This window comes from Falco naumanni, chromosome 3, assembly GCF_017639655.2.
Source record: "Falco naumanni isolate bFalNau1 chromosome 3, bFalNau1.pat, whole genome shotgun sequence".
Lineage (NCBI taxonomy): Eukaryota > Metazoa > Chordata > Aves > Falconiformes > Falconidae > Falco > Falco naumanni.
The window spans coordinates 22,127,485-22,146,772 of NC_054056.1; the positions used below are offsets into that span (position 1 = coordinate 22,127,485).

A 19,288-nucleotide genomic window follows, 5' to 3' on the forward strand; every position below is an offset into this window, starting at 1 on the left:
TAAAGAAATAAAATAGCAGCCTTCTTGCTTGCAGGGAAGATGACAAGGCACATGCTCGGAAGTGTAGCATTTAAGCAAACAACCATATTACTGTGATTTTATTCTCCTGATAGTTTGGGGTTTTTTTTGCTTTTAGTAATTGATGTCTGTGCATCTAGAAGGGTGCAGCACCAAGACCAGAAAGGGAGTACAAGTCTGTAAATGCATGTCTGGTGCAAGTAACTGCTGGAGATGGCTCAAGTAAACAAACTCCCTTCTTTTCCAAGCTACCATTAGGAGACTTTTGGAGAACAATCAGTAGGGAGGTTAAAGAGATTCTCAACAATTGCTTTAATGTGATTTAATCCTACAATAACCCAATTTCTGTGAAGTCTGCAAGAAGTCTGTTCATGATTCATGGAGTGGGAATAAATAAAAACGAACCTGTTTGTTACCCAAACTTCTGGAGCTCCTACTATGTCTCTTTATCTGCATCCTTTATTCTTGTTTCTCTCTGGCTTATAAAAAAACCCAAAACACTGAACTTTGTATTAGCATGATAAAAAAATGGGATTGAAACATATCTGGTGTCAAAGGAATATGAGCACTAATAATGAAAACAGTAACCACTAGGTTCTAAGAAGCAGCATGATAGGCACCAAGAGTAAGAATTTACATAGCTGTATACCAATCTAAACTCTTTAAAAAATCCTTTTTATTGATTCATTACCATACAAAATTTATTCAAATTACATCCATTTGAAGTGGTAAGATCACAGCTAGAGAACAGGTCATCCCTTAATAAATCTATTTACAAAACTCACCATAAAAGCTTTTTTTTTTGTTGGGTTTTTGTTTGTTGGTTTGGTTTTTTTTGTTTTGTTTTTTACAGTATTTTACAGAGGTTTTTTTTTTAAACTAGCATACAATGCAAAGCTAAATTATATTAGTATTTTGCCCACACACATTGGGACAAGTGTTTCATTTGTACAAAAAAAGATGGTCTGCGTTAATCTTCATTTTCTCTTCCCCCACAAAAGTGCCCCTTTGTCTCGCAAATCTTCATGCTCACACAACTTTTACTTTCCTCTTCCACAAGACGAAAACGTTAAATACTACAATTTTATTTACAGATCCACATCTAAAAAAACTCTTAAAAAATTACAAACCAGCTAGAAAATATCCTGGCAGTGTTTACAAATTAATTCTATTGTACAAAACTGCTAGATAACTAAAGTGTGAGTTGAGAACATATATCAACTTAAATACAACTGCTGAATGATCTATGCACACATTTGTACATATAAACACACACTTAACACTGTTTAACAGTTCTTTATGTGTTGCCCTTTATACATTTGTTATATTCCAAAACTCACACAGTTATACAGTTTTCTTATTGTGACTTCTTGCTTTTTCATGTGTGAGCTTTCATAGCAGCAACTCAATGGTACCAGAAAACCTGCATACATAATATTCTACTACAGTACAAATAGTACTAATTTTCTGAGTATGTCAGATAAGCACAACAGTAATGCAAACAAAAGGATTATATGGGCATCATGTAATCATTACATCAATTTAGCCCAGAACGTGACAACACAGTTTACACTCAAAAAAAAAAAATTGTTTAAGACTTCTTAGAATTCCTCTCACATTCAAAAAATAAATATTGGTACTATACTACCAAAGATCTTTAAAAAATAAATGCAATTCAGTTGATGTGGTACTTACAGTTATGTACTTTGGAAAAAAATTAGTTCCATTTTGCTGGCGAAGAGAATTATAAAAAGCTGTAAGCAGAGGAAGCTAACCCACTGAGATAAATATGATATATTGAACAAACAAAGCTTGGCATAAGTGTTTTCCATAGAGGGAAAAACCCACAGTGCATCTCTAGTAGGCACTTAACACAAAGCCCCACTTAGTACCACAAAAATTTATGTACCAGTTCTAATGCACACTGGGGGCAGTAAAATTGAACTGTGCATCTTCGTTCTAGTTTAAAAAAACAACCAACAAAAACTACTTTCACACACACACACACACACAAGCATTTTTGAAAAATCTGTGATTACTACGAGAAGTGGCAGAACTTTATACTTTTCAATATTTGCAATATACACTACATTTACAGTGTATTTTTTATTAAAAGCTTTTAAGGACACAAGTATTTGACCTCATAATGAGACACATACACAGCTCAAAATGAGCATTATGACAGCAATTTCAACATTCCCACAAGTAGCTGAAGAATCCCATTTCACGCTTTTGCATTACTTCATATTTATGTTCACTGCAGGTACAATCCATGTTGTGACACTCAAATGACATGCATTCTCTGCAGAAGGCACGACCTGAAATACTATTATAAAATTGTTATTTAGGACTAAACCAGTTCATTGAGCCCTTCTCCGTAAGCCCACTTGTCACGGTAAGCAGAGACTGGGGGAGTGTGAAGATAAAACATTTACGGTCACCTGCTTGCACTTGCTGACTCACCAGGCGCTGGAGCTCAGGGTCAAGGAGAAGGCCTTGCTATAGAAGCCTTCCGTGTTGTTTATAGTATTTTAGGGTGTATTTAATTAAAATACCAGCACTGTTCAAGAGCCTAGTTTATTTAATAATGCTATTTTATAGTAAGTAGGGGACAACTCTGAATGACGGCAGGTTTTTTGATTCCATTAAAATTATGATTTAGGTACAGACAGCATTTAAGAGAATCAGCTGTATATAAATTCATCCACCAATGAAGGAAGCTTCTCTAAATCATAAGCATCAAAGAGGTCACTGATGCCTTCTTCATCCCCAAGGCTCAGTAAATAATCTTCCTGAAGCAGAGGAGGCAGCAAATTCACAAATGGTCCTTCAAAGTTTGATGGAATTTGGTCCTCAGTCTGCTGTAGAAGGTTGCCTGGAGAAGCCAACGGAGAGATAGTTGCCATATTTACTGAGCAGTCAGCTTGTCCTGAGTTAGCAGAAGCCACTTCTGTAAGAGGAGGGAGAGAAAAAATAAAGATGACACATTCAAAATACACGAGACAGATCAAACAAAGTAGCCACTGCAATAACGGGCCTGTCATAAGGAATAATTTCAGCAAAAAATTACCTCCCTAGTTTCTAGCTTGTTTTTGATGTGTTACAAAGGGCTTCTCAAAAATGCTCATGCTGCTATCACCACTGACTTTTCACTAAAAAATTATTTTATAAGGTTTAAACAAGGGGAGGGGGGAATCAAGCATAGAGATGCCCATTTTTCAGTGGAATTCATAGTCAAAGTGAAAACTTTGAAGGCAACAGATATCATCAGCGATGCTGTGCAGCTGCATATACCCCCACACAGAGATTTCTGCCTTGTGTTTTGACGTGACTCTTTCCTGCTCTTGTCCTATTTGCAAATGCAAAAAGAACAAAATTGTCTTTTTTTCTTCAATATTGCATAAACTTTGGTCACATATGATATGCAAATAGGAAACTTATTTTAAACAATTGATGCTGAAAAAAACATATTTCCTTCTATATAAACCAGAAAGGCACAGTGGAAAAATCAACACCTTAGCTTTTCACTTCTTCAAAAAATAAAGCCAAAACATAGGAACAGGTTATCTGACATTCAAAACAAAATGTTGAGTGAGAGCATGAAGGCAGGCCATTTGTATTACAAAAAAAAAAAAAAATTACCTTTGGAAATTATTTTGGAAATATTTCCGTTGTGGTCCTGACTATAGGTTTTCATCGGACTGAGGGCATCGTTTTCCTCTGGGCACAGATAAACTTCAATAGGTCCTTGAGTACTAGATAAATGTATCAATGCACTCTGCTAACAAAACAAACGTCGGTAAGGTGTTATAGCAATGAACACAACAGAATACTGATGATAGGAAGTTAATTCTTACTAGGGTGTGAGTCTCTGAATACAGTTTTTACTAATGAAAAGAACCTGAAATCCCCCATGCATTTTTTTTAAGATGTGAAAGGCTTGGCTGATCTGTCTTGTAGGCTGGAAGAGAACATAAAAAAGCTTTTCCTGCTGTCTGTAGTGCACAAATCTCAGAAGCCCATGATTTTATATGTTGTATCATAACCAGAGAGTTATGAAGGATTGAACACCTAACATTTTCTTACACCAACAATAACCTGGAGCATTCTGAGGGAGTGGAACTATGGGATGTAAGTCATCAAGTTTATTATTATTCATAACAATATGTTTTGATGTATTTGTGTAAATGTTTCTGCTTCGAAAGGATGCCAAAACATCCTTCCCACTCCCCAGAAAACCTTCAGCACTTATGCATACTGAACTCAAACAGCTATATGAAAGTTCACCTGTTTATCAAGGAAGATCTTCCAAATGACAAAAAAAGAGAAACAGATGCCATTTTCTTCACCCAAACTTGTTTATATAAGTCCTTCTGCCCCCTCAAGGCAGCAATTTTGATGGTGGTTCTGAATAACAGAAACCCCTAATTCATCACAAGGGGTTACATTTTCTTAACTTTTGCACATTGATGCAATAAAGTAACATATATAGACATAGAAAATCTGCAAAGTTGCTCTTCCTGTGATGACGCAAAATTATAAACGACTGGCTCCAAATAAACCTGCTCCAGCTATATTGCAGTAATAGTTTTAAAAAGCATGAATACAGGCATTATATACCTCTTTGCAAACTTCTTTCAAATACATTTTAATGGGTGCTTTGACAAAAAGTTCCTCGTTATTTGCTTCTGACCTTTATGTAACATCATAGACAGTGTTTACAAATACAGAGAACAACTGAACAGGGATTCCCCCAGGGCAGAGAAAATAGAGAAGAGTACTTAGGGCAATGCTATAGATAATTAGAAAAAAGGAGATGGAAAGAGCAGGAGTTGGTGAAGGTACTGTTGAGTGACTGAGGTTTGCAAACAAAGACACCGAAATGTAACAGCAAATGAGAGAAAGAAATAGGACTTCACTGCCTGAAGCTGAAAATTGAGTAAGTTGGGTACAGGGGATGAGAGAGGTCTATGTGCTAATTTTAATGATTGTGTGCATCTCTCTCTACATGCCTGCTTTCACTGAATTAAAAATCAAAGCATAACGCCTAGGGGCAAGAAACAGGAAAGCAAGCAGCGGTAACAGTATATATTTATGGATACTGATAAAAGATATCCCTTCCTCACTGCAGCAAAATGATTTGTTCTTCCAAAACCTGCACCTAGGTTCAAAGAGGAAATTAAGGACAATGGTGGGGGGCGGGGGGGGGGGAAGGGGAAGGATGGAAACTATAATGGGCCTAAGCAAGTGCAGAATAATCTTAGGAAAAGACGTGACAGGGAATCAGGAGCCTGTTCCTGCCCACCCCCAGCAGCGGGTAGCCCTGGGCTCACTGGAACTGGTCCAGTAGAAGGGAGGAAGGAGTAACGCAGAAGGATGACCACCACACAGGAGTTAGGGGGTTAGCCCTGTCTGTAATTGCTCCTGAAGAAATCAGGTACACTTCTTGAATCTCTAAAGGAGTGGCTCGTGCAGTTTATTTATGTTTGCCCAACATACCCGGGTCTGTCATAACAACTGGGAATTGCGAAGCAGCACGCTTTTGTCACCAAGAGAGAAAATACCAGGAGCATCTGAACCACGTGGTTCATAAACCAAGAGGAATGAAGAAAAGTAAAGCTACTCCCTGAGGGTATCTTCAAAGAAAAGTCACCTGAAGCATTTTTCTCTACAATTATGACGTAGGTAAAGCAAGCAGCTAAGTTACCCTAGACATCTACCTGAGATAAGTGAAAGAAAAAAAAAAAATGAGGACGTAAGAATGACAGCCAGGCCTCTCATGGACAAAAGCTGTCACTCAGAGAGAGAGAGAGAGAGTCTGTGGCTTGAGTAGCAAAGGGCAACAGAAGAGGGACGCAGATGAACACAGACAGCTTCAGAAACGGAAGCACTTACGATAAAACAGGAAAGGAAATCCCCATCCCCTACAGCCTTCATGACAGCAAACAAGTGCACAAGCAGAATGTAAAAGTCTTACAGAGATGTGAAAAGTCAGTGTCAATGAACCAAAGGTGATGATGGAAGAGGGAAGGGCAGGAACAGATTCTAGGAGTAACAACAGTTTCTACAGTAACTGTAATACTTCATAAAGAAAAATCCTACGTGAAAACATGGGTCTCAATAAATTAGGATATCAGTAGTACAAGTGATCAAGATGCTTAAGGCATTAAGTCATCCATAAACTCTAAATACATAAAGCTAAAAAAAAAAAAAATAGAAGAGCTGAATCTCTTACAAAAAGGGATTTACATAGTTACAAACAGGAAATTTACATAAAGTATGGCAAAAGAGAGTATCTGTAAATAGTAATCTATACTCCATGAAGGAAGGCTGGAAGCGAAAGAAAAACAAGTAATGATTGCCCTGTGTAAATCGATTATTTTAAAGTCTCCCCTTCCTTTAAAAAGAAAAAAATCTCTACAGTTTGTGAGACAGATGAATATAGGACTGTATGCCAATATAATCCAGCCTGGGCATCAGGTAGCACAGTCAGACTCACAACACACTTGCTCTGTCTATAGAAAAAGGATATATAACCTGGCAGGAAGCGCCAGGTTCTCCTTACCTCCACTGGGTCAGGCACTTCAAGTCTTGTTTCTGGAGGAGCTTTCACAACTATAACAGTTTGGTCTTTAAGGCCACTAATTTTTCGAATATCTTGATATGTCACATAAGCTAATGTAATCACTGTTAAGGAATTTTCCAACCCAGGTTACAATATATTCAGGCTATTAGAAGAGGTATAAGTCTTTGAATTATTTTTCCATTTTCTCATGGCTACATTGCTTTTAGCCCAAAATTTCCTACTCTCTCACTGGTTGTGATTGCTGCAAAACTGTGTGAGAACTTCCCTTTGATCTAACAGCCAGGCCACTGGCATGTGAAAAAAGGGATTCTCTGTGCATCTCTCTCTCCTCTTTTACACACATAAAGCTCCATAAGCTGAAGCTTATGTATCTGAAAGTACTCACAGACTGCACGAAGCCCAGGTTTTTTTTTTTTTTACACACTCACTACCAAAATGCAGAGAACTGGAAACAACAGAAAAAATGTAAAGGAATTTAAAGATGCATGTTATAAATGCACACACACAATGTATTTAAGTCATCGACAAAAATCAGTTTCAGTTTTCATTTTGTAAGCATTTATACGACATATAGATGTGCAAATATTTATACAACATTCATATATTTATGTATTAATTTATATTATATACAATTACTTAAAAAACTGTTTAAACAACCACTTTAAACAATGTGACAGTGCAGAAAGTTGATATCTGGATTAGCGTAGCATGAATATGAATATTTCTGTGTTCAACATGAATTTGTCCAGACCAGCGTAAGTGTTTTGGTGGGTTACTGCATGGCCTTGCCTCCTGTACTGATCTGTGTAGCTGATGTGTCACAGTGCTTTTGCTCACAAAAAGAACTGTGAAATGGCCTTGATCGCATGCAAGTGCTTCCAGCCCTTTGGTTTGCTCATCTACAAGGTACCTAGCATAATGTTTATGCCACACAAATAGAAAACCTGATTTATTATAGTATTTTTGGGAGTGTAAATGTGAACAACTTTGGTAACTGTGTACTATTACCACGCAGCACAGCAAGACAGACTGCCCAAGCTCAGAACACCAATACCTCTCACCTCTAACTTGGAACAAACGGGTCAAGAGGCAAAATGACAGGTCAGCTTTCACCCAAATGGCTTTTATCAAGGCTTTTACCACTCATCTAGTAAGGTTTTGCAAAGGCAGAGTAGAAATTACAGCAACAGTGGCTGTCACTATATGAACAAAGGAAAGGATTGCATGGTTTTCAAATAAAACCACAATCTTCAGTGCTGTAGCTAAAGGCTCCCCACGCTAACACCGGGCACATTCCAATACATCAGTTACTTTCTCATGCTATTTATAAGGGAGACGAGGAAGCACACTACTTAATCACGAGGGAAAAGAAAAAACCCATCAAAAGCAGATACTTCATCTTCAGTGATAAAGCAAAGGAAGAGGCTTCCCAGCTCCCTGAGTATTCAGCCAGTCACCTCATGTCAGTGAGGTGAGCAAAAGACAGTACTGGGATGCACTCAGATCCGTCCCCAGGTGTCACACTTTTGCATTCCTTCCTCAATAATCACTAGTAGTATCAATAAACGAAGTCACAGAAGGATTTGGGGAATATGCTCTCCTAAACCCAAAAGCATGAGGCCAACGCGCTGCTAATGCTGATCCCTCCTTGCCCATCCCCACGGGAGCGGGCAACGGCAGGGCAGGGATCTCTACCATAGCAATCAGCAGTAGAGAAACAGAGAATCATAATGCTCAGTTTTGTCTTGCCTAAACCTCTTCACGGATCAAGCTCTTAGCTGAAGGCAGTGCTGACCCTACTCCCCTATGCTACTTGGTGGTTTTTGCTTACATCTCAAAACAGTGTATGAAAGCTAGTCAAAAACCAATTTTTACGTAGTTCTTTTATTTCTTACTGACACTCCCGTAGTTGTTTCCTACCCTTCAGAACAGAGAATCAGTCCACCTTGTTAGATGCTCTTTAAGAACTGCTCATTAAATAAAGTAATACAAGTTTTCACATCAGCATTTAATAAAATGCTTTCTTTGTTGCTAGTAGGTGGGAAATCTAGTGAAGATGAGAACTGGTTAATTACAAGGGGTATGAACAGCCAAAATACCAGAAGTCATACAAACCTTATGCATTTCAGCTTTGCTATTGCATTGAATAATTCAGCCAAAAATAGACATTTTGAGAGCTCATAAAACCTTCATCTATGATAATCTATTGTAAATTCTCTAACCAAAGGAATCTGAAAATCTGTTGTAAGTTTCAGACTAAACTGACTCCCAACTTTTATTTCCCTCTCTGTGCCTGTAATTTATATGCACATCAGTTTAAAGTGAAAAAAAAAATAATTAAGTAATGAGTACACACATACACAACTGTGTTACCTTAGTAAAGTCTTTGTCTGCTTGCCTTTATAATTTCTGCACCCATAAAACCAGGGTTTGCACGAGGCTTAAAATAGCTGAAAAAGCACAGGGCTTTTGGATATTATCACTCATTAATCAGCTAGATTCTTGGTTCTACTCTATATGAACATAGATGTTAACAGGCTCCTTCATATACCACCCTTTTTTTTTTTTTTTTTTTTGGACATCCCAGAAGCCTTACAGGTGCGAGTGGCTTAAGCAAATTTTATACAGAACTACATTAAAACCCATCAGCCATCTTCTTGAAATTTCTGATGCTTTGTAACACATTACATAGAGGAATTCTCCTAGTATTACAGGGCACAGCAAGGAGACTGACCACCTTTGAGGTTTCGGGGAAAAAAGGATATCTCTGATTCTCCGAGTCCTCCGTTAGCAGCTTGAGGTCCAGGGTGCAGCTTTGGATTAGCTCATCCAGTTTCTTCTCTTCCTGAGTCAGTTCGGTCACCTCCTTTGTGAGGCCCTGACGTTGTGCCAGCATGCCACCGTCCTCCGACAGACTGCAGCCCCTACGGATACCAAGAAGGAAAACACCCTTTCAGCATCGGTAGAACTTGACCCTATGCTATGGGAAAGGGAAGAGGCAGGTTTTTACACCACAGATCAGGTTCTTAGCCCTTTCTCCTTAAACCTGCCCATAGGGAGTGAACATAAACTACTCTTTCCAGAAAAAGCATCTTTTTACCATAACACATTTTGGAACTGCCACCACAATGGAAAAGTTGAATATTTCTAAGCACTTCCAAAATCTTGCTTCTAGCTCCCCTTTCCTCTAACCACACTCTGAAACAGACAGAGGAAGGCAGTAGGTAGAGGTGTGTACCTAAAAACTTACTCCACTTGCAGAAGTAAATGACTTAGTCCAGCATTCACATAAAATCTCAGTTTCTAATTTCCCTAACAAATGCTATTAATACACTAAAAACCTGTCTCGACAGAAGAAGAAAGCTTTATCCTCATGGAAGGCATTTGGGATGATTGCTTGGAGCAAGGCGTTAGAATGGAAGGTGGGAGAAGAAAAAACACTGCTGCACTGTGACAGTGAAATTAGCCAGCAGGAATGGAAAAGGATAATGAATACTCACATCCACTGAATGTTGTTTTTGGATTTTTTCTTAATGAGATGGATGCCTTCCAGTACATTGGTGATATCGTAAATCCTCCTTTTTTGCACCTTGAGGACCTCTGCCGCTCTGTTCAAATCTAAGACCCCATCAGGAGATTGGCTCAGCAACTGAATGAACTTCTTTGTAAGAAGCCCAAGTGATGTATCATACCGAGTCTTTTCTGAAGGAGATTTTGGAGCTTGGAAAGAAAAAAAAAAACAAAAAAACAACAAACCAAAAGCTCAGACAAATCAGGTTTTCTCATTTTGATTCTGAAAGCAGCATCCAGAAATGAAATTATACATATTACAGATATTCCTTTCATTTTTATTAGAAAAAAATCTCTTAAACCTTTGCATTAAGACACAACTTACCACCGGGTATTTATTTGTATTTCAAGATGTACCTTTCCAAAAGTCACAGGTACATGAGCAAATACATACATTTTTTAAAATGCAAATATTTCCGTTAGTCTGACAGATACATATTCTACTTAGGCTTTCACTATGTGAATTCCTAATAGTATTTTTAGTATCTATTTATCCTGGCAGCAATACCAAAAATTCCCCTATGACTCTCCTTCATCAGGCTGATAGCCAGCTTTCATCAGGGTTTGATTTTCCCCTCTTGTAAGATAAGTGTTTCACATGCAATTAAGCAGGACTTAGGTGTACTTCAGTGGGCGAACACAATGACAGATTCCATCAGCGCCAGACCCCACAGCTTACAGAAAACTCAAGTGAATTAGAGGAGATTGACATCATTCCTCATAACCAAACAATGCTCAAACTAGGCAAGAGCATCCACTTCTAAATTAGAAGTCAGCAAACGGCTTGATTCTTACTAGAAAACTCTGTTTTAATACATGAATGCAGCATCTATATACTTAATAGATGCGCTTTTAAGAGTTTAAATACTTAGAGCATAATGACTCCTAATTCTAAATGTGGGAGGCCTTTGTGTCGAGAGAAACGAGCCAGCCATTATTAGATGTCTGCTGGGCTGGTACATCCAATACCTTTCATTTTCTTCAAGTATTGCTCAGGATAGATCTTAGGCTGATCTAGTGGTCATCTTCATGTTGTCAAGGTTCAGGTCCCACATTTAATTGCAAAAGTCAGTCAAAACTGAAATACTATCTGAAAACGAACCTTTAGACTACCTATGACGGCTCTTCAATGAAAACCAAGTAATTGCCTATTTGCAAAGAGAACCAGCTATTGCCTATTTGCAAAGAGAACCAGCTATTGCCTATTTGCAAAGAGAACCAGCTATTGCCTATTTGCAAAGAGAACCAGCTAGCTGTATCTCTTGCTTTGGTAGATTTGGGGCTTGTCTGCACTGGGAGACGGAGATCTCTATCCCTTAGGTCACCTTGTGAATTCAGAGCAAGGTGGTTTCTTTTTTCCTTTGTTTTTCCTTTGGGGTTTGGAAAAGAGTAAGAGGCTCAGAGTCGTAAGGGCAATGGGCTACTTGACCCCCACCTAAAATGACATGTGCTCCTGGTCACACACGGGGAAGTTCTCTGTCTGGCCTCACCAACACTGCAGCAGCATCCTATGCTCCGAATGGTACTGAACTTCTCTGAGAATGCACTTGAATTTAAAAGGGACTTCATTTCACTTAATGAGGTTCAGTTTAATTAAAACAACTGTGGTTGTTTAACTTGTCTGCTTTAAGTTCGTACCATCAGCTCATTTCACATTTCTTATGTGCCTCAGTAGAAGCAAGCACCTAAGACTGGTGAGGAGGGACAAGTACCCCTTCACATCCCTTCCTCTTCCACTGCTACCACTACTGTTCCAGTCGTCCCCCTTCCCTGCCCGTCTCCCTCTGCAAGCCTCATTCCCCTAAACAAGATGGCAAGGCTAGACACCCCCCCCCAGCTGCTGTTGCAAGAAACCTACTGCCCAAGGCAACACAGATGTGCCAAAACTAATAATAGCAGCAACTAAGCAGCAGCAGTAATGATCTAGCCATTGCAGGGAGAGAAGGCAGCTCAGAGCCCACAGAAAGCATTTAGCGTGCAGCACCACCGAGGCACAGCCGCTGCTCTTTGCAAATCCCCGCCTGGGGGAAGAAGCCCTGCCAACGTGACTTTAGCAAGGAAGGAGGAGGCCGGTTTGATTAGCCTCGCCTAATAACTAACTGCATTCAATCCCATCATAGTACCTTCACTCCTCAGCATCTGCCTTTCCTGAGCATCCCCAACTTCACGGCCCCGGCTGAAGAGAAGGCCCTGGGCGAAGGCTGCAGGCAACCGGCAGGCAGCGGGGCAGACCTGGCAGCCAGGAGCCTTCGCAGCCCTGCACCAGCTGATGCTCGCTGCAGCCTTGCTGTCTGCTGCCCGGCTGGGTATGTTCATAGCATCACAGAAGCATTTCCGTTGGAAAAGACCCTTGAGATCACCAAGCCCAACCGTTAACCCAGCTCTGCCAAGGCCACCACTAAACCCTGTCCCCAAGAGCCACATCTACGCGTCTCTGAAACGCCCCCAGTGCCGGTGCCCCCTCCCCGGGCAGCCTGTGCCGGTGCCTGACCACCCTTCCAGGGCAGAAATGTCCCCTCACCCCCACCCTAACCCTGCCCTGGCGCAGCTCGAGGCCGTTCCCTCTGCTCCTGTCGCTCCTTCCCTGGGAGCAGAGACCGACCCCCTGCCCACAGCCCCCTGTCAGGCAGCTGTAGGGAGCCATCAGGGCCCCCCCGAGCCCCCTCCTCTCCAGGCTGCCTCCCCCCTCAGCCTGTGCCCCAGCCCCTTCCCCAGCCCCTGCCCAGCTCTGGACACGCTCCAGCCCCTCAGCGTCCCTCTGGCAGCGAGGGGCCCAAGGCTGAGCCCAGGGCTCCAGGGGCGGCCCCGACAGGGCCCGGCGTGGGGGGACGGGCACTGCCCCGGCCCTGCTGGCCACGACGCTTCGGACACCAGCCAGGGCGCCGCTGGCCCACTTGGCCACCTGGGCACGCTGGGGGCTCTGACCAGCCGCTGGTGACCAGCCCCCCGTCCGTTTCCCGCCGGGCCCTTCCCAGCACCCTGCCCCCACCCGCAGCTGCCAGGGGCTGATGTGACCCCCGGGCAGGGCCCAGCACTGAGCCCTGGGGACCCCGTACCACTGCCCTTGGCCCCTGGGCCCAGCCTGCCCAGCCCCTCGCAGAGCCCCCTGCCCCCAGCCCGCAGCTCACAGAGGGTGCGCTCGGTCCCCTCGCGCAGGCCATGGGTGAAGGTGCCAGGACATTAAACAGAGCTGGTTGTTGTGTTGCAGGCACGTCCAGGCAAGGACAGTAACACACACACCCTTCTGGCCGGGCAACACAGCCTGTTGTACTGGTTCACTCAGCTCATTAGTAAAATAAAACCCTCCGTGCCACCCAGCACGTCACAAGTCCCCTTACTTTTCGGACTGTCTGGGCTTCTTGTCGCAGCTCTTCCTTTCCCCTTTGGAGTCTTTAGTCCTTCAGCGAGATACTGGTGGCCACTTTCTCCTAGCTCCAGCCTTCGTTTTGCCTGTTAAAAAAAAAACCAAAATATTTTTGAAATTTATTGATTGTTAAGTATATTTCCTTTATCAAACACTATATTGGGGCTATAGGAAAGGCAGATAGCAGAGAACTTTCCACAGCAAGGTACAGGTTCATAGCCCATGTTCATCACAAGGGAATATGAAGATTTCTTGGAATCCTCAGGTGGATTTAAAGATGTCACTTTCAAAGGCTAAGTTGATGAGGGTTATTTGAAAATTCAGCATTTTTTTTAAATTTGAAAAACTGAGTGACAGTTCTACTTCACTAGATCTACTTCAGTCTAGTCTGGACCTTCTTAAATACATATGAAAGATTTTACCCTCACTTGAGCTGAGAACATTTCAGTTAAGAAAAACAAAGTGAATCCCTCAAGCACATGCACGTATGCACCCACAAAACTACTTTTAAAAAAAAAAACCCACCTCCTTATATCCATATAAATTTGTGCACAGGTAGCATTAGCTATGTTTCCCCCTCACCATTTGAAAGGATGGCTTTGAGAGGACAAGTAACTTCCACTACTATAAACTTTCCATCAATGAAATAGGAGACATGACATCATGAGCAGCACTGGACAACTGCTCTCCTCTGCTTCTCAACAATTTTTGTCCTCATTGAAAGTACAGCTACTATATTTATTCCACGTTAACTAGCACATTTGTGCTAAAGCTGCCTACATAAAAGCAAGGTGGAGCAAAAATCCTATTAGAAAGATGGTGCCTGAAAATCAGATGTTGCAACCAGCTCAAAGGCAGGCTGTGTATACCTTGAATAATAATGAAGGACACCATTCAACTATGCAACACGTAGACAAACTGCAACGAAAACCACCACTATTATGAATTTGTTCCTAGACAGAAACACAATCTACTATCTTTGGAAACAATTCTATACCCTGCCATGCTACTCGGGTTACTGAAATTAAATCTGGGGATACTTGTTATCCTAACAATAGAAAGAACATTATCTGGGAAGACACAGGAAAAAGAAGAAGTTTTACATCTAATGAAGTTTAACCAAAGAACTGTTTCCAAAGAATGTTGTTTATTCAATTATGTAGAATAATTCAGTGTACTTTATTTGCTTACTCTTTAGACATGCCCCAAAGGGTTGGATCTGCTCCTCAGTGAACCAAAACAAAATAATACATTCTGCTATAGAGCTGTAGACAGATATTTCTGTATCGTGGATTTAGCTTATGCATTTTACTTTGGGTCTTTGACCAACAGAAAGTGCTAAACAAATTACTTTATATGCATTAATGTATGGATACCTAACTAAAGTCTTTGTACTGGGCTCCATTTGCAAACATCAAACTTCTTAAAAGACGAATTAAAGCTCATGAAACTCATATAAGCCCACGATGTAACAGCATGCCCAGAGTGCTTAGGCCACTCTTCTCTGTGTTTTGTGCGAAGGGGCAAGGCTCTAATTCATCAGTGACGGCAAAGCTGAGCTAACTGCATCGTGCTAACCAACGCAAGCACCGCGCACAGCAAAGCTGAGCTAACTGCATCATGCTAACCAACGCAAGCACCGCGCACAGCAAAGCTGAGCTAACTGCATCGTGCTAACCAATGCAGGCACCGCACCACCGGCGGCAGCTTCTATGGGCATGCGACACCTCTGCTCCTCTCCCTGAGACATTGGCTCTGTAATCCAAGGACACAGATTTTAAAAAGGTCAACTGTTAACAAAAGCATCCAGCTAATATGTTTAGCCAACATAATTGGATTAAATTAAGATTACAGCTATTCCACAGGGAGAAACACATTTCACACTTTTTTAAGTAAGTGGTTTTCCACCCTGAGAACTATAAGAGAAAAGGAAGGAGGGGTGAAAAGGGAACAATTCAGGGCGTGGGAAGACTAGGCCAAAGGGATACAATTAAAGATAAAAGAGAATCTCAAAACCAGGTGTGAGAAGGAGGGGAAATGCTAAAGACTTTAAATCCAGAGATTTGCAGTGGCTCTATCCATCAGAAGAGAAATTTTGGGGTTTGGACTACACATCAAAACTTCGTGTCTCAACTTGTCTGCAAGACACAAACAATGGTATTTTGCCCCTGCTTTTGTGGTTAAACACATACAACTTTCTCCTGTGAACTTCAAATAATCTGGTTTGGTGGCGAGAACATCCTTTGGCCATGCAGCAGCACGCCTGTGGGTCTGACAGCGCCGTCCCTGCGGGCAGTGCGGGACTGCCCACGGGTTTCTGCAAAAATACCAAATAACAGATGCAGCACCACGAGGCAGTTATTGTGCAGGGCACGAAGCATACAGAAAACCTCAGAGAGGTTTTTATTGTATTTTATTTTAGAGGAGTTTAAAAGAGCTTGGTGAAGTTATTGAGAGGCAATTTTAGTAAACGCTGGGGAAGGTTGAATTTCTGGCCAGATGTTACATGTCACTCAGCAAGTGCTCTCTTCCCGTTCCTGTTTTACAAGCTTCGTAACTGATAAGATGTGGGACTGAAATGGTATATTCTCTTAATTTCTTCTTCCGTGACTTACAGACCAAAGATTTTCCAGTGCCTTTTTCTTTGCACTACAGATCTTGGGTGACTCAGATGGGATGGTTTCTCTCTCCCATCTCCAAAATTATTCACAGTGCTTTCTGATCTCAGAGTTCTCGTCAGAAATCTGAACACAATCGGCAGAACCAGTAACCCTTTTAAAATAAAACTTCTTACTTTGCATAACTTATTTCCGCTACAACACTACATTTGTTATTTGCACTGCCTGTACAAATCAGTGTATTTTATTTTTCTTCGTTTGCATCAATCATAGCATGCAGAATCTCTGACACAGTGCGTGGGACCTGGTAAGAAGCAGCAAGCCTAAGGACACTGGTGCAAAGCATCCCAACGATAGGGAATGATAGGAAGCATATAGACTAAGAACATCTCAGCGACATTAAATTGAGCACAATAAATGGAAGTCAGATTCCTCAGGGGGATTGTGAAAGGATCGCAAAACACATGGGGCAGTGACACAAGTAAAGCCACAAATTGATGCATCCAGCAAGAAACATGAAAGTAACAGGAAAGGATCCTACTGAGCTGAACCACCTACCTAACCACTTAGTGGAGACACGAAAAATGTGGGAACACCTGTTTTGCCTCAATTTTCTCTTCCAGTACTATAAGCAATTCCCAATATAGACAGAACTATGGATTCACTCTTCAATGCAGGCCACTAAAAACAGGTGGCACCTTGACTCCTATGTAGTAATGCCTTTTTAGCTTCCATCTCCTTTTTTAAAACAAAAAAACAACAAAACAAAACCAAAACAACAAAACAAACTGCTACCACAATTAACATCAGAGCCACAAGAACATCTTTATGAGAACACTTCTCTCTATAGGAAGAGTTTAAAAATTCCTAGGGTAAGCTCTGTTTTCAAGTAGGCAGGATCTGATGCAATTCACTTTACAATACTCAGTCTCAGGGATTAACTTTTAAGAAGAGGTTGGAGGCAGGTACGCAACACTAGGAAAACACCCACAAATTTGTTTTTCTATGAATTGAAAAAAGGGGTGAAATAGGTGGAAATAGGAAATTACAGCCCATTCCCCTTAATGGGCTGTTTTGCGCTCACAGCTACCTGGGTCTAACAGGTTGCTGCCACCACCTCTTCTCCTGCATCCTCCCTCCATCCCTGCATGGTCCCCGTATGCTGGTGTGGGCAGTGCTTGACTGATGGGTCCCCATCAGACCCCATGGGAAGTTGGCTCAAGGGGTCACAACCAGCAGAAACTGGTTCTCCTCCAAAACAGGAGGGAGTTTTCTGCCATGTTATCCCTTGTGGGTGACTTGTCTGTGCTGGGAGCTGCTGGGCAGGAGCAGTGGGACACCCCCTATGCCCCTCGGGGCATCAGCTTGGCATTGGAGCGGCTTGGCTTTCATGTCACACAGCTATCAACTTCAGTTCTTAGGGAAAGAAACCAGCACTGATTAAGAAGAAAACACAAAAGTCAGAGAGTCACTTTGTAAGAGCATAACAGACAGTGCAGCGCTAAGCGTTAGGTAACAGCCAGCATGGAGTTTTATCGAGATAGCAGAGAGGGAAGTGCCATGGCAGGAGACTGCCAACATCAGGTTTTGAAGACTGCACCATGTCAAACCAAAGTCTCGCTTTCTACAAGGCTTATATTTCTAGGTTTGAGGCAAGACGCAGTAAAACCTCCTCTAATTCTTTCCAACGATAAAACCATGGAGCACAGCTTTGCCAAACTATGCACATTGAAATTTTTCCTGCTAGAAGCCTCTCTCAGCTGTATTACTGGATGCAAGACAGTTGCACTCTTTGCAAGAGACAGACCTAAGAAAAATTATGTTACCTGTGCTACTTTCTGAAAACCCTTTGAAATATTCCTGCACGTGTTAGGCTTTAGCAGGCATGTAAAAATTTGACAGAAGGATGATCCAAGTTGGGCATATTCTGTTAGCTCACAATCCTAAATTGAAAAAGTGCAGTCAGTACATTTTCATTATAAACATTAAGAGCCAAATTCCATTTCACACTGCAAGTGCCACAGCTCTCAGGCCCGCCAGGCTATGCACATGCCATCTCTTGGGAGGTCCTGTCCAGGATGAGACACATCTAAGTCCCCTGCTCCCCTAGCAGGCATCCAGGGTATAGGAGAGCCTCAGCACTCCGATTTAAATACAAAGGGACAAAAGCTGAACTCAGATGCTGAGATGGGGACAGAAGATAAAATAACTTATTAAAAGGAAAAAAATAATCAAACAAAAAAAACCAATGAGATGAGGAGCTGGAAAGAAACTCTCGTTTAGGGTTGACTGGGCAGGAAAAATAGGAAGACTGGAAATGACCAAGCACAGCAAGGAAGAAATTGTGTGTGTATTAAGTGATAGCTGACAGCGAACTAAGCAGCAAGCCAAAGAAATGCACCGCAGTGCTCAGCTGTGTCAATGTCTCAGAGCAAGGACTAAGTTGGGCAAGTTGAGCAAGGGCAGATAACTAAGCCCGGCGTAGTCTCTAGAAGATATTACAATTGCAAGAGGCAGATAAAATGGCAGCTTTTCTGTATGCCACCACAGTGCTGATATTACCGGGGAGGGGATGCAAGCCTGCCCAGGGAGCACAGATAAACATTGACTGCAGCGAGGGAGCCACAGCACAGGCACTTTACCAGTCCCCACGCACTTTCCACAGACTGTCTTCCACGTTTTCCAAATTAAGCAGTCACTGAAAAATGCAATTTAAAAGCCAAGGTTCTGAGGCATGAACTCTAGAAAGCTGTTCCAGAGGTTGGGAGCTGCAGAGAAGAAAGCAAACATCTTACATGAAAAGATAAATTAAGCTGGAGCTTGATGAGGAAGGAGTACAAGACAAGAAGCAAAGGGAAGAAGGCACCTTGGGGTGAACACACGGAAATATTCATATGTTAAGGCAATTTCTCCACTGAACAAGGTGATACAGGCTGTGCATGTTGAACATGCTCAAATGAACAGACTGGTATGTGGAGAGCCCCGAGTGCCTGCCCGAGGGCTGCACCCAGCCGAGGGCACAGCAAACACTCCGGCCAGCACCAGAGAAATGGAAAAATGGGGAGAGGTGCAGTGACGGAAGTGGAGGAGCCCTCTGCGAGGGAGGGCTGAGCTTTGCTGGTCCACGCGCAA

At 41.9% G+C, this 19,288-nt stretch overlaps 1 protein-coding gene across 3 annotated transcripts in view; it reads right to left on the reverse strand.

Annotated features, from left to right (window-relative positions):
* Positions 1-672: 672 nt before the first annotated feature.
* The window catches only part of E2F3 (E2F transcription factor 3), a 34,666-nt gene continuing 16,050 nt past the window's right edge, over positions 673-19,288 (reverse strand). For 2 of the 3 annotated variants that reach the window (XM_040586991.1, XM_040586987.1), the window contains exons 2-7: positions 13,513-13,624; positions 10,105-10,324; positions 9,370-9,528; positions 6,584-6,698; positions 3,661-3,799; positions 673-2,968 (exon numbers count right to left, since the gene is read on the reverse strand). In XM_040586991.1, coding sequence (XP_040442925.1) covers positions 2,703-2,968; positions 3,661-3,799; positions 6,584-6,698; positions 9,370-9,528; positions 10,105-10,324; positions 13,513-13,624 — 1,011 coding nt within the window. In that variant the 3' untranslated portion in view covers positions 673-2,702. The remainder of the gene's footprint in view (positions 2,969-3,660; positions 3,800-6,583; positions 6,699-9,369; positions 9,529-10,104; positions 10,325-13,512; positions 13,625-19,288) is intronic. The other variant, XM_040586990.1, reaches the window with a different exon arrangement.